Source organism: Balaenoptera acutorostrata, chromosome 9 (assembly GCF_949987535.1).
Source record: "Balaenoptera acutorostrata chromosome 9, mBalAcu1.1, whole genome shotgun sequence".
Classification (NCBI taxonomy): domain Eukaryota; kingdom Metazoa; phylum Chordata; class Mammalia; order Artiodactyla; family Balaenopteridae; genus Balaenoptera; species Balaenoptera acutorostrata.
In genome coordinates, this window is record NC_080072.1 from 56965208 (window position 1) to 56988027 (window position 22820).

The following is a 22820-nucleotide window of genomic DNA, read 5'->3' on the forward strand; positions in this document are numbered from 1 at the left end:
TGACAAGGAGTCTAAGGAATCTGCCTAAAACATGCAAATTCTCTCCAGGGCAGGAATAAATGTTCCATTTTTATCAGCTCTGACATGATTTTCACAATCCCGTTTTAAAATCCTGCTCTGTGGTAGCTCAGCACACTGGCCAAAAGATATTCTGAGGTCCTAATGCCTCCACAGACCCAACATAACCCTGATGAAAGGCAGCAAAATGCAGGGGTGGGGGCGGGGGGGGAGACACACAAGAAGGTCTAGAATCCAGGCCAGTTTTGCATCTACCACACCATAGAGTCCAGGTGCTCAGCTTTCTCATCTGAACAATGGGGAGAATGAACTAGATGATCTTAAGTGCCCCTTCAGCTCCTACACTCCAAATGTCTTTGAAAACAGAAAGATCAGCACTCTCAAAGCCCTGTATCTACATTTCTTCCTGACACAGCATCCCACAGTTTTAATAGGTACTTCATATACATCATCTCATGTAATCACCACAATCCTGAGAGTCAACTTTACTTGGCGATTAGGAAATTGAGGCATGGACCTGCCTACAGTTCTCGAAGTAATTCAAATTCAAAAAGTGTGGCGTCAAGAGCCAAGGCCCTTTACATTCTACTACTTTACCTCCCCTAAAGAATTTCAAGTTGAATCAAGAAAACATACTTTGTTATAATGAGAAGAAATAACATTAAATAAGAACTTACCATGTATAAGATACTATAACCATAAAATATTTTCCTTAATTCTTATAATCCTATGGGATACGTTATTACTACTGTCATTTTACAGATGAGGAAACTAAAAAGCAGTTAAATAACTTGCTCAAGCTCATACAGCTAGTAAGAGCTGGGATTTGAACCCAGGTCTGATTCCAAAGGTTCTTTCCTTAGTATCTTAGTGAGAACCATTTGCCTACATGCCAATTGCTAGGGTTTAAGCTATTTTTACACTTGGCAATTTCCCTTCCAGAAGCAGCTGCTTTGAGAAAGGGAATGGTTTATTACGGTTCATAAATGGTTCATTTATGACATAAGTCCATCTGTCTTACTCATAGCTAGAATGCATGGGACATGTCGCAGGGCTTTGGAATTGCTTTCTGTTCCTAAATTTCCTCTGATCTAGTCAATTAAAAGATTGTAGAGAAGAACACTTATGTTATTTTTATGCTTTACTTAGATTATTTTTATGTTTTATTTAGATTTTTGTTTTATAGTTATATATCTTATATTTTATGTATTATTTCTATGGTATGTTATTAATATGCCATATAATATACCATCACAGGCACGGAATGTCAAATACAAAACAAACTTCGGTAATGGAAACACAGAAAGAGAGTGGCTCAGAGGATGAATAGCCTATAGAAAAGAGCCCCAGGGAAATGAAATCACTTAACACATGAACATATAAAGAGTATCTGAGATTTGTAGTTTTAAGAGGCTTACCTTTTTGGCCTCAGTTTCAAATACAGTATTTGTTCCAGAGGTCCAGGCCCACGTCCAGAGCTTAGAATCCTGCTTCTGACATTACAGAGAACTCTTGAGAACTCCTTGGGAAACCTCTCCTTGGATCTGTTTAGTCTCAGTGCACAAATTCTTTAATCTGGCCTTTCTAATAGCCCTATCTAAACCAACAGGAAATACAGGCTATAAGTAGGAAGAGAAAGGTATTTTACCCCAGGACCATTCTTTAATTCTACCTTGGAGGAATCCCATTAAGAGTTGTTCTTTTGTAAATCTCATAACAACTCTTAAGTGTTAATCACAGATTCCAAAAGAAAACCATGACTGCAAGCAATAATAGCCACAAAATTACTACCAACTCTTAACAAAGCTGCAGTTTGCATAACCTTTTTCACATCTTTAGTCTTATAAATCCATTCAGCAACTCTATGAGATAAATATTATTATGTACCCATACTACGGGTAAGATAAGTGAGGTGAAGAAAGGTAGAGCAACTTACCAAAGGTCACAAAATTAGGGATGGTCAATGGTGATAACCTCCAGTGCTTGAACTCCAATATAGCTGCTTCTACATGCACTATGCCTTCTGCAGACTAAGTGAATATGAATGGAGGTCATTAAATGCAAATTTGTTTTAAAATACGTTAAAAGAACTAACCAAATCAGTTCTACTAAAGGCATTAGTCTGAACATCTCTAGGATGGGAGCCTTCAAACAGTACATGGTGTCTGAGGACTTAGAAGAATTAAAGAGCACAGTCCAGAAGTCAAGAGACAATTGTTCAAAGGCAGACTCCATGCACTGCAACTATGTAGCATATGACCTTGGGCAAGTCCTTGACTCTCTGAGCACAAGAGTATCAGGGTTGTACAGTGAGTGGAAAGGTCCCTGGAATCACAGAAAAAAGCTATAATCGCAGATCAGCCACTCCTAACCAGATGACCTTGGGCAAGTTACTCAAACTGAACTACCTCAGTTTACCGTCTACAAAGTGAAATATTTATCTCCCTGAAAAATTGGGACATTTCACAAACATCAAAGTTCCTAATATAATATGTGGTAACTAACAGGCATTCAATAAATAGTAGCTCGGTTACTGCTGTTACTGTTTTATGGTTATTACTATTGTGTTAGTACTATTTGTTATTACTATTTTTATTACTATTGTTCTTATTATTTTAAGGATTAACTAAGATAAAGAAAATGTACTTGCTGTGTAGAAGCTAAAGAGCTTTACAAACATGAGTTATCATTAATAAAAGAAAGTGTCAGAGTAAGATTTACCAACCCACTCATTAAGACAGTTTAGAGACTGTGGCTAAGGAAAAAGAAGAACAAATCATCTGATTTCATGAAACTAGAGATCACAGACTTGAGGAAATAAAGTGAAAAAAGAAGCCTGTAAACCCATCCATCCTAATATTAACCCTATATTTGGCCAAGTCCATTTGGCTTTCTGGTAACATGGGAAATGAGGCTGACATTGCAAAATCCCAGGTTGCAGTACAGCCATCCAAGTTTCAGCACAAATCATTGACCTTATTTTTTTTTTTCAAAGATTTATTTTTAAGAAGCTCTTCTCATTGGTTCAACTGAGCTAATCTAAACTCAAGGCAGTAAAACACTCCAAACTTGGAGAGATAAACACTGACGTAGTCCAGTTTTAAAATTAACTTTGCTAAACTCTTCCCAAGCTTGGAGAATTCCACTTCGGTTGTGAAAATGCAGCCAGGAAAAGATTCCAAACTAAATGCTACAGGACTTCTTAGAATAAACCAAAGGCTCCAGATCCTAACCACAGGAACCAGGCTTTCCCACATGGAATTCTGCAACTCAGCGCCACCTATCACAGGCCCTTAATTACAGCTTCTTGCAATCATTTACGCATCCCCCCAGGCACACACTGAAGCCATGCTGGAGGTCAGCATTAGGTAATGCCCATAGACATTCTACCCATTGCCAGCTCAAATCTCAACCACTAACGCAGCCCACAGAGAGCTCTTCTTCCTCATCTCCCAAATCCCTTTAGCCCCCAAAACTACCCCTCTGGAAATTCTGGCTCCAAAAGTCTGGGTAGGATCTGGGCAACTGTATTTCAGAAAAGCACCATAAGTGAGTCGGATGTGTAATCTGGGCTGGGAACAACTAACAGAGATAGTATGTTGTGATGTAATAGATACTTTAGGAAGACTTAGTTCCATACTCATCCCTGCCACTTTCCAACTGTAAGACCTTGATCAATTTACTTTTCTCTAAGCCTCAGCCTCCCCAACTGAAAATGAGTTGTTACAGATATCGGATCAAACAAGAAATGAGGTTTCCCTTAAAAAAAAAAAAAAAAAAACTTCATATTTGTATAGTGTTTTAGAGTTTAGAAAACACTTTTACATCCACTACGTCAAATGACAAAAGCCTACTCATGATATGGGATGGATGGGAATTATAATCATTCCCCCACTTTACAGTTAAGGATACAGGGATTAAAATAAATAGGTAAAAGGGCAAAAAATCACAGAGTTAATAAATGTTAGAGGTATGACTCAATCCAGGCTAAGTCCAGTTCTAGCCCATTTCTCTGTATAGCTGGTATAAATTCTCAAATACTTCATGAAGGGCATACCACTTCAAAGACTGCCAACACTGCGGTGCATCCTTCTAGGACTAAGTTAAGCACAAAGCGGCAGGTCAACAAATGCTTATTGGTTGAATGATAAAATCAACAAGCACAAAATCAAGCTGAATAAAGTTTCCAAACAAAAGGAAAAAATTCATTTATTTCATTTTGATGTATGCATTAATTATAGCCATCTAAGGTCTTAAAGCAAAGGGGTGAAACCTATGTGCTCAGGGTATGTATAGGAAATACAAAACTAGGTGGTGAAAGAGAGGCCACTACATCGTTTCACAAGAACTTCTTAGAACTCTATGCTTTCTACATCTATGCTTTGAATTTACAGAGCTACAGCTTTGATCTTGAGCTATGAGACTTATTTTCAGACCAGATTTGGCCTAGGGTTACTCAGCGAGGATTTCCAGAAGAACCTCTTCATCTACAGCTTTATTGCTGAACAAAGTACTTCACAATGGCCTAGTTTTGTTTCACATACATATACAACCTGATCCAACCTCATCTTTATATCTCATTTATGTAATTATAGCATTTCAAAACTATAAGAGACTGTATATGTCTACTGGTTTGACTAATTTTTTAAAATTGTTTTTTATTGAATGAAAGATTCTTCAAATTCTAGAGTGCTTTACAATTTTCAAAGGTTTCACACACGATTTCTTTTTTTTTAACTTTATTTTATATTGGAGTATAGCCAATTAACAGGGTTGTGATAGTTTCAGGTGCACAGCAAAGCAACTCAGCCATACATATACATGTATCCATTCTCACATGATTTCATATAACCCCATAATAACCCTCTTTTTCCCATACCCCTATATTATCTCTTCCCCTTCCCTCTCCACACTGGTAACCACTAGTTTGTTCCCTATATCTGTGTGACTCTAATATTTTAGATGAAGGCACTGAAGTCCAAAGACAAGTAACTGACCCAAACCAGGCAGCCAATTTATGAGAGAACCAAGACTACAACACCGATATCCCAATTCCCATCTCCCCATTCAATACATAAGGTCATCCCTTCGGTTCCCAATGATGTCTAAACACTTCCATCAGCTGTTTTTTTTTAACAGAGTTTTATTGAGATATAATTCACATACTATACAATTCACCCATAGAGTCCAAAATTCAGTGACTCAATACATTCACGGAGCTGGGGAATCATCTCCACAATCAACTTTAGAACATTTTCATTACCCCAAAAAGAAACCCCATACCTCTTAGCCATTGTCCCCTAATCCCATTCACATCCCCCTACAACCCTAGGCAACCACTCTTCACTTTTTGTCTATGAATTTGCCTGGATAATATGAATTTGCCTGGATAATTCATATAAGCAGAATCATACAGTATGTGGTCCTTTGTGACTGGCTTCTTTCACTAATAATAATGTTTTCAAGGTTCCCCCTTTTGTAGTATGGATCTGGACTTCATTTCTTTTTGTTACCAGCTAATATTTCTTTGTATGGATATACCACATTTTATTTATCCATTCATCAGTTGATGAACATTTGAGTTGTTCCCACTTTTTAGCTATTATCAATAATGCTGCTATAAACATTCATGTACAAGTTTTTGTGTGGACATATGTTTTCATTTTTGGTAATATAGTAACTCTTTATATTTTTGATATAAGGTCCTTATCAGATATATGATTTGGGAAAATTTTCTCCCATTCTGTGGGTTATCTTTTCTCTTTCTTTCTGAAGCACAAAAGTTTTAATTTTGATGATGCCTATTGGTCAGGAATCGCATCATTTTCCTGGTTTTTCAGTAAGAACAATTCCAACTTTTTATTTTTTATTTTTAAAAGTCCTCTTTACTGCATGTAGAAACTTGGGCTGAAAGCCTACTTATTTATAGAGATCAAGAATTATGGTTGATAAAGCACAATATTAAAAATAAGCACACATCTAAACTGAGGGATAAACAAAGTGGCTATATATGTGGGAGAAGATTCTATGGTAGAGTAACCTCACCTAGATCATAGCCCCTCACCTAGGAAGTTGGCAGCTACTACATAAATGAATTAGCCAGAAAACAAAAGTTAAGCAACTTATGTGTGCCTCTTCTATCTAGACCCCAAAAGAGCTCACAATGAAGGTGGGGTAGAGGAAAGGGTAAACACAAAGATGCACGCCCAATGTACTCAATAAAAGTCCTCAATAGTTCTCATTTCAGTTTTTCAACAATCATTTCCTATATGTAAGATCACTGCCTATTAGACATCTCTATGTCAAGACGTCTCAAATGCAAAGTGTCTAATATTATCTTTTCACTTCAAACACAATGTGTTTAAGTCATCATCTTTCCTGCTCTCCAACCATCAACCTTCCTCACTTGTTCCTCTTCCTGTGCTTCCTATTTGGTTAATGATACTATTATCTACCATCTCCCCTGATCTGTAGTTATGCAGGTATATTTTTCTGCAACATATTTTCTGCAATTCACCACTGTACTTGGCATATTTGGCCTACTGTTTCAGAATCCCAATTCTGACTTTACCATGTAGCCTACTAGCTATGCCTCCCAGCTTCAATGAAAGAGTAAGAGAAAGGGTACTGGGACTTCCCTGGTGGCACAGTGGTTAAGAATCCGCCTGCCAATGCAGGGGACACAGGTTCAAGCCCTGGTCTGGGAAGATCCCACATGCTGCAGAGCAACTAAACCCATGTGCCACAGCCACTGAGCCTGCGCTCTAGAGATCACAAACAACAACTACTGAAGCCTGCGTGCCACAACTACTGAAGCCCATGCACCTAGAGCCCGTGCTCCACAACAAGAGGAGCCACTGCAATGAGAAGGCTGTGCACCACAATGAAGAGTAGGCCCTGCTCAACGCAACTAAAGAAAGCCTGGGTTCAGCAGCGAAGACCCAATGTAGCCAAAAATAAATAAATAAATAAATAAATTAAAAAAAAAAAAGAATCTGGACACAAGGGACTTCCCTGCTGGTGCAGTGGTTAAGAATCCGCCTGCCAATGCAGGGAACACAGGTTCGATGCCTGGTCCGGGAAGATCCCACAGGCCGCGGAGCAACTAAGCCCACAAGCAACAACTACTGAGCCCGCGTGCCACCACTACTGAAGCCTGCGCACCTACAGCCAGGGCTCTGCCACAAGAGAAGCCACTGCAATGAGAGGACTGCGAAGCGCAACAACGAGTAGCCCCCGCTCAACACAACTAGAGAAAGCCTGTGCGCAGCAACGAAGACCCACTGCAGCCAAAAATAAATAAATAAAATTTTTCAAAAAACAAAAAAAGAATCTGGAAAGAAGACATTCCAAATGAAACTAGTTTTGGGGAAAAACCATATGCAAATGAAGACATTTCAATATTTCTTATATTTTGTGAGGTCATAAACAGTTTAAGAACTTAAAAAGTAAGTAAATATATGGCTTCAGATTGCCCAAAATCTGGCAAGAGCCTAATTATTTTTCTAGAATTTTGGTCAGATATAGTTAATAGAGTATAATAATAGGTCTATTTTCCATTTGACTTCACAGTCATTTCAGGAAAAGAAGATAAGGAATAAGGAAAATATTTAATGAGAGAAAAAGGGATTAAAGGAAAATTAAATCCAGGAAGGGACAAATATTTTATTCAGGTTACAAAAAAAATTTTTTTTAAGTATACAAATGATGAGAAAGAAATGAAATACTGTACTTTTATCACCAGGTAAGATGGCTCGGTAAAATCGGTCCTTCTTTTTCTTCTCCTCTGGGTTTGGAGGCAGAGGTTTGGAACCGTGGTTTAGGGTTCCAGCATCTTTGCTGCCAGCTCCAATCATAGTGCTGGTATTTCTCATCGGAGGGGCTGGGGGTTTGTCTTGAATGTCTAGGCCGTTATTCGACATTGTCACCACCAGCAGCAGCTACTGGAATCAGAAAGAAGAACATAACTCTTTTATTATTTTTTGAGCAAAAGGAAATATGTGTTGAAAATTTTAAAGGAATCCAAATTTTACAACCCTTCCTCCAGGACCCACCTCAAGCCCTTCCACTGCATACTATGACTACTGCTATCTTATTCAGTCCACCATACTCAAAGATGTAATACCTACTCTGTGCCAAGCACTGCTGAAAATTCACAAGGTTCTTGCTTTTCTCTTCATTCTCCTACCTAAGGCATTGGAGAGCACAAAAAACCACCATGATGTGATTTAAAAGGCAGAAATTTGGCCCAGCTAAACTGAGTATGAATTCCTGTGCTACTTAACAAGCTTTAGAGAAATTCCTTAACCACTTGGGTTCCATTTAGTCGTTCACATGAAGATTAAATAAAACTGCCAACAGCATTCCACACAGTGAGTTCTCTGCCAAGCTCTAATTTTGTTACCTTAGGAAAATCATTCCTTCTCTGGTAGGAATTGTATCACTATACCAATGGTCAGTAAAGCTGCTGGTTTTGTAAACAGTTTTACTGGAACACAGCCACATCCATTCACTTACATATTGTCTATGGCTTCTTTCACATTCCAATGGCAATGCTAAGTAGTTGCAACAGGCCTAAAATATTTAGGTTGTTCACAAACCTACAATATTTACTATCTGGTCCTTTACAAGAAAAGTTTGCTGACCCCTGGCCTTTATCATCTCTCCAGTATCTCCTTCCTCTAAAATTTGACCTTGTTCTAAATATATGATGATCAATGCATTAACCATCTTGTCCTATATGGTGCTGAATTTACAGGCAATTTCCAGTGTTTCTGGGAAACAGAAGGAATAAAATCTAAAAGGAAAAAAAATCCCTATCACATGGAACCAGTAGTTTTAGTGAAGATAAATGTTATTACCTTAAATAAGTGTGCTTGACAATAGATAAATAGGAATATATCCAGAGTTAATAAAGTTTCTCATTATTCTTCATGCTACCCTGGAAACTATATCTTTAACCATGACTATTTAGAATGTAAGCTCCTTAGAGTCAAACACAACAGTGCTTTTTAGACTGAAGTTTCTAATCATTAAAAAAAAAACAGTGTAATAATCACCAAAACTTTTCAGAAATATAGATGTCCTTGTATGATCCTCATAAATTCTGATTTAGTATGGCTGGGTTAAGCCCAAAATTTATAATTTTAAAACTTAGTGATCCCAGTGCCTGCCAGAATTGAATACCACTGCTTTAGAAGTTAATTACTTAAATGCTATGGACAAAATCTATAGGAGTCTTAACATTTTCTAATAAATGCAGAGCTAAATGATCCCTTGCATCCATTTTTTTCCCTCAATCCTTTCTCCACATGCCATCAGTGATCTTAAAACACTCATACCTCTACTTAAAACCCTTCAGTGACATCCCAGAATAAAAGCTAAAGTTCCTTAGCTTGCTTTTGAAGGCCCTCCCATTGTTTAACCCATTCCACCATCAGCTTCATTTCCCACCACTACCACTCCCTCTAATTCCCCTTATACTCTAGCCACACCCAACTTCTCCAACTTCTTCAAGTATATTGTAGTTTTCACACTTTCATTCCTTTACACATGCTGTTCCCTCTGCTTAGAATGCCAATTTCCCTATCCTCAAATTCACTCATCCTTCAACTGCTATTTCTTCTATGAAGCCCTTTTGAAGTGTTCTCACCTTTAAGAAGTTAAGGTCTCCTCCTCCACACTCCAAAGGCAATGGGTATATTTCCAGGTTATCACATTTATTTTTACTATGTTATAATTATCTTCACCAGGAAGAATGTAACCCAAAGATCAGGCACGATTTTGTCACCTTTGTAATCCAAAAGAGCCTAGTATAGTATCTAACTCAACAGTGGATTCAATAAATATTTCTATTAATCAAAAGTTTGACAGAGTTATATACCTTGCCTTTAAGGAATTCAGTACAGATGAAATTTTAAGGTCCTTTGCAATCTGATATTGAACTGCCTCACAAACTAAGCCACTGTACCTGGACACAGCTTGCATTCAAACCACACTTCAGAAATCTCTGTTCTCCTGAATTTGCCAAGTAGTCTCTTACCCTCCTCTTGCCCTACCCCCCCCACCCCCAATGCTTCTTGTCAGTAATTTCTCCCTCCTCTGACTGATGAAAATCTTACTCATCTTTTAAGATCAAATTTAAACTTCATCTGTTTATATAATTCATCCTGACCTACCTCTGACAAACCAACTGCTCCTAACTTCTCTTTTTGAACAAAAGAAATCTAGTAAGCAAGGATAATCTTGTTAATCTAGAGTAACTCTCTGGGTGGTGTGTTTTTTACCCATTTCTTCCAGTTTCATTTTGCAGATTTGTCTTTGCTTTCCCTCCCAGCCCCAACTCAAGTCCCTCAGCTCCCCCAAAGAGAATTTCTACTGGCCCAGCTCTCAAGAGCACCTTCCCACTCCAGACTGCCAGTTCCAAAATTATACCCCCTGCAGCCACCTGATACCCTAAGCAGGCCCTTCCTTGCCTCTTAGGTCCTTCAGCCAAAAGCTTCATTGAATATTACTCCTTTTCAGGATGACAGCCCAGGATTGCACCAAGAAAGGCTTCATCAACCTTTCTGATAAGGCTTTTCTTCATTTCTCAGTTCTTCCACTGTGTTTGAAGAACTCTAGGTGGTAGATTGCCACTTTCAAAAAAAATTCTAAATTATTAAAACCTAAAATCTGTTGTTGGAATACAATGTTTGAATACTCTGTACCACATTCCAGCCCAGGTCATCTAGCCTGTGCTTGAAAACCTCCAGTGATAGGAAATCCACAGTCTCACAAGTCAGCCTATTCTATCTTTGGTGACCTCATTTAGAGCGTTCTCACTTATATTGTTTTATCTTCTCCCAATGAATTGCAATTATTTGTTTACACATTTGCCTCTCCCTGCACTTCCCTTCCCTGCCAGACTTAAGACTATGAACTCCTCAACAACAAACTTCAGTCATCGCAATCCCCAACACCAGGCCTGGCACGGAACAGGTAATCAGTAAAGATTTGTTGAACAAATGAACAAGCAAATGAATAAATAAAAGAACAACAAATGAACAAACAAACACTACTTCCCTCTATTATTTCTAAATCCTATATGAGGGCTACTCAGCGAAAGTCTATTGCCTCTTCCCAGACAGAACTTTATGTACCTGAAATCATCTCTCAAGACTCCCCCCACCGCCCAAAATCTATTTTCTCAATGCTAAACATTGCCAGTATTTTCAACTATACTCACAGAACACAAGTTTGTGCCTTCTTGAACCTTTCCTTTGAACTTACTTGGACTTAATATTTCTACACTACTTTCCAGTTTCTCTGCAGCCCTCCATCCAGTCCTTTCCTATGGCTTCTCCACAAGTCTTTACTCTCTTTACACTTTATAGATCCACTCAGAGGTCATTTTGTCCATCTATACCTAGCACAATAATTAGCACATTTTAAAACCTACACTATTCTAAACTTTGTTTATAGGAAAACAAGTCCAAAATTTCAATCCTGATAGGAAAAAGAAGAAATTCTTTTTTTTTTTTTTTAATTTTTACTGGAGTATAGTTGATTTACAATGTTGTGTTAGTTTCAGGTATATAGCAAAGTGAATCAGTTATACATATACATATATCCACTCTTTTTTTTTAGATTCTTTTCCCATATAGGCCATTACAGAGTATTGAGTAGAGTTCCCCGTGCTATACAGCAGGTTCTTATTAGTTATCTATTTTACATATGGTAGTGTGTATGTGTCAGTCCCAATCTCCTAGTTTATCTGTCCCCACCCTTATCCCCTGGTAACCATAAGTTTGTTGTCTACATCTGTGACTCTACTTCTGCTTTGTAAATAAGGTTCATTTGTACCCTTTTTTTTTAGATTCCACATATAAGCGATATAATATTTGTCTTTCTGTGTCTGACTTACTTCACTCAGTATGACAATCTCTAGGTCCATCCATGTTGCTGCAGATGGCATTATTTTGTTCTTTTTTATGGCTGAGTAATATTCCATTGTATGTATGTACCACATCTTCTTTATCCATTCCTCTGTTGATGGACATTTAGGTTGAGTCCATGTCCAGGTTATTGTAAATAGTGCTGCAACGAACATTGGGCTGCATGTATCTTTTTTTGAATTACAGTGTTCTCCGGATGCCCAGGAGTAGGATTCCTGGGTCATATGGTAGTTCTATTTTTAGTTTTTTTAAGGAACCTCCATACTGTTCTCCATAGTGGCTGTACCAATTTACATTCCCACCAACAGTGTAGGAAGGTTCCCTTTTCTCCACACCCTCTCCAGCATTTATTGTTTGTAGATTTTTTGATGATGGCCATTCTGACCGGTGTGATGTTACCTCATTGTAGTTTTGATTTGCAAGAAATACACTCAGCTCTTGAATAACATGACCAAATATATAGTAAATCTTCTAGCAATCTCTGCAGGTCAAAGATTTGGAAGGATGAGAAACCAACAGCTTCTGACAAGCTGCAGAATAAAGCTAAGCCCGAGGCCAACATTTAGAATGATAGTTCATATGGCACCCCTTTATCTATCCTAGATGACAAACTGATATAACGTACAGAGAGAAAGACAGATTGACCATGTGTTACCAATGCCCCAGAGGCTCAGGGAGCCTAATAATTTATAAGCAACTAATTATACTGAAGTACTAATTATTAATCAACTGAATGACTCTATAATAAATGTAGGATCACTGTGAGGTTTCAAAAGGGCCATTGGCAGGGCGATATAGTAAAAAGATGAATGGAGTTAAAATCAGACAAGTTTAAGTCCTGGCTCTGTTATTTACTAGCTATAGTCCTAATAGAACTCTCTTCACCTATGAGCTGCAAACTGTTGTTTCCTCCTGAGCAGTCAGTCTCTAGACAGATACTGGTCAAGAGGCAACCAAGGAGGGGAAGTGATTTATATTTCTTTTTCTATAAAAAGCATAAAGATACAGTGATAGAGGAGAAAAAAGGGAAAGAAAACACTTTTCAAGTAGCCACTATGTACAAGGTACTTTACATACTGAACAAAACCGGTCAGGGATTCAGGGGAGTATGTTCACCAACAACTACTTCCTTCTGCTTTACCACATCTGGATTCCACAGCCACGAGTATAAATCACAGCCAAGATAATCAAAGATTTTAAGATACACATAACATCAAAGCCAGAAGCAACCTCAGAGGTCATCTAATCTGACCCCCTCACGTAACGGGAATACGGACGTCCAAAAAGCAGAAAGAAATTGCCAAAGATCACACAGAAATTTAAAGGTGGGGATTGGAACTCAAGTCTTCCGATTCTCTGCCAAAGGATTTTCCAACTATACTTGAGGTAATCCTCACCCGGCTGTACCTATTCTGACCTAAACTATGCTACCTCTGATTTACATTTAGATCCATCAAATCTAGCCAATGGCAAATATAGAAATATATAAACATGTTTGGGCTGGACTTAAGATTGATATTTACTAAATGTCTGCCACGAGCTAAGCAACAGAGAAGATAAATAATTTCTTGGTCCTCAAATCAGCCATGTGAAAGTTATGTACACCTTTTACTGACGTTGCAGGTCCTTCATTCAAGTACAATTCAAATAAGTAATTTTTAATGAGTACTTACTTGTAAGGTGCTATGCCAGAAACCAGGGATATAGAGATAAATAAATGAATATGTTCCCAACTCTAGAGGTTCTCACTGTCTAGTAAGCAAGATAGACAGGACCTAGAAAACCACAATGTCAGGCCAATTGTGAACAGTGCTGTAGAACAGTACAAGCAGTAAAATGTCAGAAGAAACAGAAAGGAAAGACTATATTAAACTGAGGTCATCAGTGAGGCTTCACGGAAGAAGTGGTGCTAAGGGTAGGGGCTTAGGAGAATTCCCTGGTGATCCAGTGGTTAGGACTCCACACTTCCACTGCAGGGGGCATGGGTTCCATCCCTGGCGGGAAACTAAGATCCCACATGCTGCGCAGTGCAGCCAAAAAAAAAAAAAGAGTAGGGGCTTAAAGAATAAATAGGTCAGACTAGTGGTCTTTGACTCTGGACTATTAGAATTCCCTAGAAGCTTTTTAAAACACCAGATGAAGTACTTAAGAGAAGAAGTATACTAATATCTGCAATTTACTTTGAAATGCATTTTTAAAAAGTAAGATACATTAATGGATGAACACAGGGATGTGATATAATATACATGTCAATATATAATATATAATGGATGTGATAAAGCAAGTTAACATGAAAATGTTAATGGTAGAAGAATCTACATGGCGATTACACAGGTATTCACTATAAAATTCTTTCAACTTTGCTGTATGTTTCAGATTTTCCTAATTAAAAAGCAGGGGCGACGGGGGTGGGGGTGGGGGGGGAATACCACTGCTTTAACTCTGATTTTAATTGGTCTGGGATAGGCCCAGGCATTGGTATATTACCTTGACCAAGGAAAACAGACAATAAAATGAATGATTTTGACAGAGAACAATGACGGCAAATATATCCCAGACCACAGGAATAACATGTGTGGAGAGTACAGTGTGGTAGAACGCAACATGAAGGTGAAAAAGTAGGACACAGCAATCACATAGGACCTTTCATTTTCTGCAACACATACAGCGCTAGTCAGAAAAATGGTCCTTTCTAAGCAGTTCTAGATCTGTACAATGAATGTCCCATGTTAAAAATAAAAGATGACGCTGTTGATTAAAAAAGGCTGAGGGATGACAATGAGAAAAGAAGTGTTGCCTGGAGGAGGGGACCAGCTGCTATCCATCTGCACTGACGACTCTGTGGTGCCCTGAGCTCACACAATGGGACTTGGAGTTTAGGAGAGTTCTCTAAATTGCCTAACAAAGTTGCTAAAATTGTTTTAAAAGTAACCCCATTGAACCTCCTGGACTAACCGTCTTTACAAATAGGGTTTCAGCCATCACCTGAGGCTGATATTTTAATAACCACTAACATTAATGGAGTTTACAAGAAAACATGGAAATCTATTTGGTTAGCATTATTTTTCTCATTCATTCATGTAAATATTTATTCATCACCTACTGTTTGCCAGACTGTGTTAGGTGCTGGGGATAAAAGAGTGAACAAATCAGAAGAAGCAAAACCTCAGAGATGCTGCCAGCCACCCAGGGTCACACAGCTAGTGGAGAGCAGAGGCAGGAACCTGAAATGAAGTCTGTGTGACTGTAGAATCACCTCTCTTTCCACTACACCATACCTCACTGTTCACTCTAGAGGCAAAGGAATTGGACTAGATGACCTTTAATATTACCTCAGGCCATTATTTAAATGAAGATGGGGAAGGAAAAAAGAAATAAAACCTATCTCATGTATTAATCACATTTCTCAGTTCCAACAACTCAGAGCTGCTAAGACTGGCATGATCAACACTCCACCCAAGACTGGGGAGTACTGCGTGCCCTTGACACCTGGTTATGAGAATCTGATCTTTAATTAAATTGTGCCAGGAGGTTTTCTTTGGCAGAAGCCTGGAATGCTACAGTCTTGAATTTGCTGAGGGATGTCCTTCTGACAAGTCAAAGACATTCCCGCTATGCAGCCTCCAGCCACTCACACTGGTTTAGCAACAAGAAAGCAACTGCTGAGGTAGCAGGGAGGAAAACTGGAAGCTCTTTCTGAGCTGTTAGGAAAGCTACTTTAATTTTTGACCCTCAGTTTCCTCTTTTTTAAAATACAAATAGGATTGTCTATTTTACAGAGCTATCATGAGAATTGAAAAGCATATATAAAAGCCCCTAGCATGCTGCCTGACACAAAATAGATGTTCAAAAAACACCTGTTCTCATCCCCCACTCATCTATCCAGTTTCATCTCTTCTATCTCTAAACTTGTCATTCCAACCCAATCTGCTTTCAGGCTACTGCCTTTGCCCACACTGTTCTCTCTGCCTAAAATGTCCCAACTTGTCTGCCAAGAAAACTCCTACTCATTCTTCAAGACCCGGCTTGATTCACTTCCTCTACAAAACCTTCACACAGCCCTCCTATTTCTACCTTGCCCCAAATTTAATAGCATTTTATACATAATTCTATGCAGCAGGTTCCATATTTCATGATATCAACCTCACCAGACCATGAACAAGTCAAAGGACAAAACTAAGTCTGATTAATGTCTATGTCCCCGAGTCCCACCCAGCACAGACCTGGCACAACTAGGTAATGAGTAACGGTTCACTGACTAAAAGGCAGCCTGGTTTAGAGAAGAAAAACACAGGAGTGGGAAGGATCTTGAAAATCAGCTAGTTCCAAATCTTTCATAGTTCTAACATGAAACCCATAGGGGTATGCAACTTAGCTAAGATCACTACAACTGGAGAAGTATGAGAGGCAGCAAAGTGAAATGGAAAAGGCAGAGAGATTTGGAGTCAGAGACTTAAATTAACTTATGCTGACCCTATACCTTCACCCTCTCCTCCCCCTACCAATAATACTACACATCTTCCTCACCCCTATCACCCCTGCAGATGGTCACTAGAGTAACTCACAGAAACCAGCACCAAATGTCTTATAATCCTCCTCCTACCATCTTGGGAAATTCCTGACCTGTATTCCCCGTTGAGCTATTCCCAATAGTTAAGGGAAAAATTCAAATTTAAGCTTCAAACCTCCAGCCCTCCCCACGGATGGCCTGAACTGAGGAAATAATCACTAAAACCTGAGGCTCATACAATCTAAGAGCTGAAGGAACCAATAAGGTGATCTAGTTTAACCTCCCAAGAAACACTGGAATCTATTCTGCTGTCTCCTAGATGGATGATCTTCCAGTCAATCTGCCTGAACATATCCTATGATTTCCCACACTGCCACATGCTGCCTCAAAGGAACATATTCTCTTGGAAGTATTAGGAACAACAGAATGAAAATAGACTGCCCTCTCTCCTTTAAAAGAGAATCACGACTAATTTAATCAAGCTTCAAGTGCCCATTTACTTCAGACAGCCTTGACCACCCAAACTCTCATACCCAACCTTTTCTGTATGTCCTCTAATCTGACCAAATTCCTCAACCCTTTCCTGACTCTGGATCCCTCCCACTATTTCTTCTGGAACTTCCCATTTGTCATGGGCTCATTCCCCTTGCCTCTTTGCCTTAAAAGAAATTTGGTTATCTCCTGAGAAAGAGACTTCTCTAGCAGCCCTCTCAACTGAAGGCTGTTTTCTCTCTTACACCCAACCTATCAGTGCGGTCCTTAATTTTCAGTGCCATTTCCAAACCACTCCTTTTTCTTCCTCTTGTAAAACCTCTATTCCTTTGAGTAGCCTCCACTGGCTGCTATCACACTCCCTTGCTGCCTAATACCTACTTCCTGGACACTCCACTCAAAGGTCCCTAGATCAGTGTTCTTCTGTACCCTTCCAGTTATCATTCTAGGTGATTCAACAGCCACAATGATGCCCTTCCAACACTCTGGCTATTTCATTTGCTGACCTATAGTCCAAGTTAACCAATACTCCCATGATCACACCCTGGACCTTATCGTCAAAATGTTCATTGACTCCAATATCTAGAGAGAATCATATATACTCCAAACACAACCTCCTATCCATGTAGCTCACTTGTTCAAGAACTTCCACTACAATTCCCAGACTTTATTTTGAGCTCCAGTCCACTATCGGTTAGTCCCCACTACCGTCACTTCCTTTTTTCCCTAAACATAGTCCAACAAAATCACTTAAACATCAAAAACCATCAACCCTCTAAAATTCAACAACAAAAAAACCAAACAACCCAATTCAAATATGGGCTAAGGATTTGGATAGACATTTCTCCAAAGAAGATACATGAATGGCCAATAAGCACATAAAAAGATGCTCAACATCACTAATATTTAGGGAAATGCAAGCCAAAACTACGAGACACCACCTTATACCCTTAGGCTGGTTACTACCAAAAAAAACCCAGAAAACAACAAGTGTTGGTGAGGATGTGGAGAAACTGGAACCCTTATGAATTACTGGTAGAAATATAAGATGGTACAGCCACTATGGAAAACAGTAGAGCGAACAGTTCCTCAAAAAATTAAAAATATTACAGAATTACCATATGATCCAGCAGTTCTACTTCTGGGGTATATACCCCAAAATATTGAAAGCAGGGTCTGTAAGAGCTATCTGTATACCCATGCTCATAACAGTACGAACAATAGTTAAACTATTGGCTCATTGGCTAAGGGAGGGGGTGAATGAGAGGCCCAGTTGATGCTCATTTGAGGCAAGGTAAATCTGATAAAAAACAAAAACAAGGGGACTTCCCTAGTGGCGCAGTGGTTAAGAATCTTCCTGCTAATGCAGGGGACACGGGTTCGAGCCCTGGTCTGGGAAGATCCCACATGCCGCAGAGCAACTAGGCCCGTGAGCCACAACTACTGAGCCTGCGCGTCTGGAGCCTGTGCTCCCCAACAAGAGAGGCCGCGACAGTGAGAGGCCCGCGCACTGCGATGAAGAGTGGCCCCCGCTTGCCGCAACTAGAGAAAGCCCTCGCACAGAAACGAAGACCCAACACAGCCAAAAATAAATAAATTAATAAAAAAAAAAAAAAAAACCAAGAACAATCAACCCCCTTGCCTTCTCTCCCTTTCCAAAATTCAACTGGCAAAATCCCAGCTTTGGGATGGTTGAGCTCAACGCTCTCCAAACTGTCTCTATACTGAAAGAGCTGAGTATCCTACAGAACATTACCTGGTTGACCGCTTTAGCTTGAAAATTATGAGGCTCTCCCTATTTATGATTACCTTGCCTCAAATGAGCATCAACTGGGCTTCTCATTCACCCCTTCCCTTAGCCAATGAGCCAACTTTCAATGAGAAAACAGAAATCTTTGCAGAAGAACTCTATCTTCCCACTCCTAAATCTGTATGCTTCCCTGCACTGTACCACCCAGTTACAATGAAGGAGGTGACCCTTCTCCCATCAAAAGCCATCCTCTCATTCTCTCTTCTCTCTCTACTCCTTTGCTTGTACTCCCTCCTCTCACCTGGAATGATCTCCTCCTTCAGCAGCTACATTAATTAATCAATCAATCAATCTCTCTCTCTCTCTCTCTCTCTCACACACATATTCAGTCATTCCACAAACACTTATTTAGCATCTACAGTGTACCAATACTAATCTAGCTGAACAGGACAAAGTCCCTGTGTTCATGGACTTTATGGATTAGTAAGAGAAGCAAAGAAATAAGCAAATAAATATACAATGTCAAGTCCATAATAAAAATTAAAGAGTAGTTCGTGTGAATATGAAGGGACAGGGATGGGGATGGTACATAAGATAGTGATCAGGAAAAATTTGCTATGGAGGGGAAAGGATTAGAAAGGCGAAGCATGAGAGGAAAGGGATTAGAAAGGGGAGCAGTAAGAAGGGAGAAAGTGGGGATGGGAGAAAAGGTGGGTAGGGGGCAGGATAGGATAAATGATCAGGAGTAGGAAGTAGAAAGAAAAGTGGGGAGAAGATGATAAGGAGGTAGAGTCACAGAAAAACTGGGGGGAGGAAGGCAGTCCAAAACAATCAAGGTAGGTTAGTATCAGGCCTGACATGTGTTTCTTGGTTTCACATGATCAAAAAGGAAAGAATTATAGTGATTAAGACATTACACAGCCTCAAGGTCTGTCATTAGCTTGACAGAGTAAGGAGGAAGCTCCAGAGCAGACAGCCGAGTTTAAAGCAGCTTTATGCCCAAGTATCGAACAACTGGCCAGTTTGGAGAAAAACCATTAATATACCTTGATCTGCTTCTTCCCAACCCCATCTCCCTACACCCAATATACCTACACTCAAAACTAAAATAATCAGCATTCTCAACCTCTGTCTCGTCCGTGAAGTCACTGGGTCCTGAGCAGCCCAGTAAGATGCCATTCAAAAGACTGGCTGGAAGACAGGGTACCAAGGTCTGTTTCCCAAGTTTGCCTCCAAGGTCTGTTTCCCAAGTTTGCCTATCTCCTACAGTGTTGAGGGGGACATTTCTGCAGTCCATTCTAGGGCTTTTACCAACTCACCTGTCCAAAAGGCAGTTTGACAGCCTGAAAATGCCAGAGTCACAAACAAAATGTCAAGCCCTTCATTGCACAGATAAGGAAACTGAGGCCCCACAGAGGCTGCCTGAACAGGACCAGCCCCCCCACCCCACCCCAGGTCTCCTATCTCTCAGTTTACTCCACCTCTTAACAAGTCACTTATAATACAATGCCCCTCCCCAGCACCCAAGAGAAAAGCCCCCATGGTCCCAGCAGGCCAGCCGCTAATCCAAGGCTGAGGAAAGCATCACCCTAGCCGCCAAGCAGAAGGGTGCTTGCAAAGGGGCAAGGCTCCTGAGGCAGAGCAAGTTCCCCAAAAACCAGCTTCCCCTTCACACCCTTCCCTAGCCAGAGCTCTGATTCCAGTGCTGGCCTAGGCCTGGGTGGGCTCATCTGGGGGTTCCACCCTAAACCCCTTCTCTCACTTAGGGTCTCTTAAAGGAAGAGACCCTAAATCTACCGGACCCGCGTCACCACTCCCCGGAAGCCAGCAGAGACGTCCCCCCGCCCCCCGCCCCAGCACCGCGCAGCTGAGCGCACCTCAGGGTGGGCACGCATTACCTGGTGGCGGGAGATGGCCCCGGCATCTCTGCCTACGGTTTTTGTAGCAGAGCTGCACCTCCCTCACGCCTGGCCGGCCGGGCAGCACCCTGGGCTCCCAGGTGGCTCTACTTGGCTGGGGCCGGGCTCCCAGCAGCTCGGCCGCCCCAGCTCTGGCTCCGGGGCGCAGCACGCTCCCGCCCTCGCAGGGCGCAGCAAAAGCTCTGCTCCAGGGTTGGCGAAGCAGAAGGGGCGGGGAAATAAGGGAGGGAAGGAGGCGGGAGAAAACCGCGCTTCTCCTTTCTGCAAAGAGGCTCTGAGGGAAGGCGGGGAGACTACTACCTCGCCACCCCCTCAGCTATTCTCCCCAACCTAGTCTTCAGCAGGGGGTAATTTCTCAGTGAATCCAGGCTTTCCAGGAACTGTCAGAGCTTCCTGGGTGGGCCCCAGAGTCAAGGAAGAGAACCAGAGCTCCCCTGTGCCTTAGTTTCTCCAGCTGGGTCTGGACTCCAGGACAACTCAAAATCAAACCTAGCATTCTATCAGATTAGGCTTCAAGGAATGAAATGCACCCACCCACTGCCTCCAACAAAGGTGTCAGGTTCTAATTCTAATGCCCTAGGGAAAACACTGGGTGGATGCTTATAGCTGCTTCTAAGCAAAGAAAGCTCAACAGCAGCTACCATTTGTAGCTACCAGCTACACAGCAGGTACCTGTGTACCAAGTACTTTACAAAATCATATGTCTATCTCACCACAACCTTATGAAGTAGACACACTACCAATTCACATGTGTCAAAACTGAGTTCCAGGAAGAATATGGTTTTGTACAATAAGTATTTCTTAAACACATATTGTGAATCAGGCATTGTAAAGGGCCCTGAGCAGAACAATACAGAATATTTACCAACACTGGCCCAGACCCCCTAAATGCTAGTAGTGCCCCCCCGATAATTGAAACAATAAAAAAACACCTTCACACATTTCCAAATGCTCTGTAGGATGTAAAATTACCTCGTCAACTACCCCTCTATGTCTTGCTCTTGAGAGAGATGTCAGGAGTCAGATTATGCAGGGTCTCTTGTGGGTCATAACTAGGAGTCTGGGTTTTGTTCTAGGTTTCAGCAATGGGAAAGCTTTGGAAGGTTTTAAGCAGAATGACAAGGTCTAATCTATATTTTTTAAAAATCACTGACTGCTGAATGGAGAACAGAGGGGAGAGTTATGGAAATAAGAAGACAAGTCAGTAGATTCTTTCAGAACTCCAGGCAAAAGAAGACAGTAATGATTTAGAATAACATATTGGAAGAAGAGATGAGAAGAAACAAGAATATTCTAAACATACAGCTTGGAAGAAGCAGCAGCTGAACTCGGTAAAAGACAGGATGTGATGAGTGAGAGAGGGCAGTGACTTCCCCAAGACCACACAGCTGGTAAATGGCTGAGTCATTCCAACTTTGGTCTGACTCCTAAGCCTATGCTTTATTTCTCTCTGCCACGTCAGTCATCTTTGTATTGACTACCATATCCCTCTCCCTACAGCCTGGCAAAGAGCAGGTAACCAGCATTATGTCTGATCAATAATTTAAGTGTGCTAGAGAGAAATTTTCCCTGACAGATGTCTACACCTCCATTTGATATGCCCAAAGTAATCTAATTGCAGAAGGATGTAGAGGAAGAACTCCAGTAGGACAGAAAGAGCTCTTCTGTTTTTTTCACCTTTCCCAGACCCTGAGTACTTGTGCTATTCCAACTATCAAAGTCTCAAATTTGGTAGAGGAGACAAGAAATTTCTTGAAGATCCCCTTGCCCACACAGAGAATCGGCCAGTAATACAAACTGGAGGGATCTGCTGCACTACGAGAACTCAGCTTCAAAGTAGTTTTAGGATGTTCTTTTGGGCCCACACCCTTGTCCTTCAACTTATGAATGAGAGGAGAACCAAAAAGAGTCCACAGTCTTGGACATAGTTTTTCAAAGTAATCATCAATAATCATAACATCTGACCTTACCCAACTTCCCATCCCATGCAGCATTTGCTCTTACAGATAGGCTCTGCTGGAATATGCAGGAACAGAAAGCTCATCTGCAACGAGCACTATGAGACAGTGCTTCCTAATATTCAGCCAGGTGCCTCTCTGTGAACTTCCAATTCTGGCTACTAGAGCACTCAGAAAACATCCTTCAACGCCAAATCATATTAAAGGCTTTCAGATATGTGTATATGGTGATCTATC

General features: G+C 40.5%; 1 protein-coding gene across 6 annotated transcripts in view; it reads right to left on the bottom strand.

Moving 5' to 3' along the window:
* Positions 1–22820, bottom strand: part of PAK1 (p21 (RAC1) activated kinase 1) — a 151550-nt gene that overhangs the window by 61120 nt on the left and 67610 nt on the right. For 2 of the 6 annotated variants that reach the window (XM_057552722.1, XM_057552723.1), the window contains one exon: positions 7751–7958. In XM_057552722.1, the coding sequence (XP_057408705.1) occupies positions 7751–7940 (190 nt within the window). In that variant the 5' untranslated portion in view covers positions 7941–7958. Of the gene's footprint in view, positions 1–7750; positions 7962–11923; positions 12024–20604; positions 20791–22820 lie in introns of those variants that run through there. The other 4 variants (XM_057552720.1, XM_057552718.1, XM_057552721.1 and 1 more) reach the window with 4 other exon arrangements.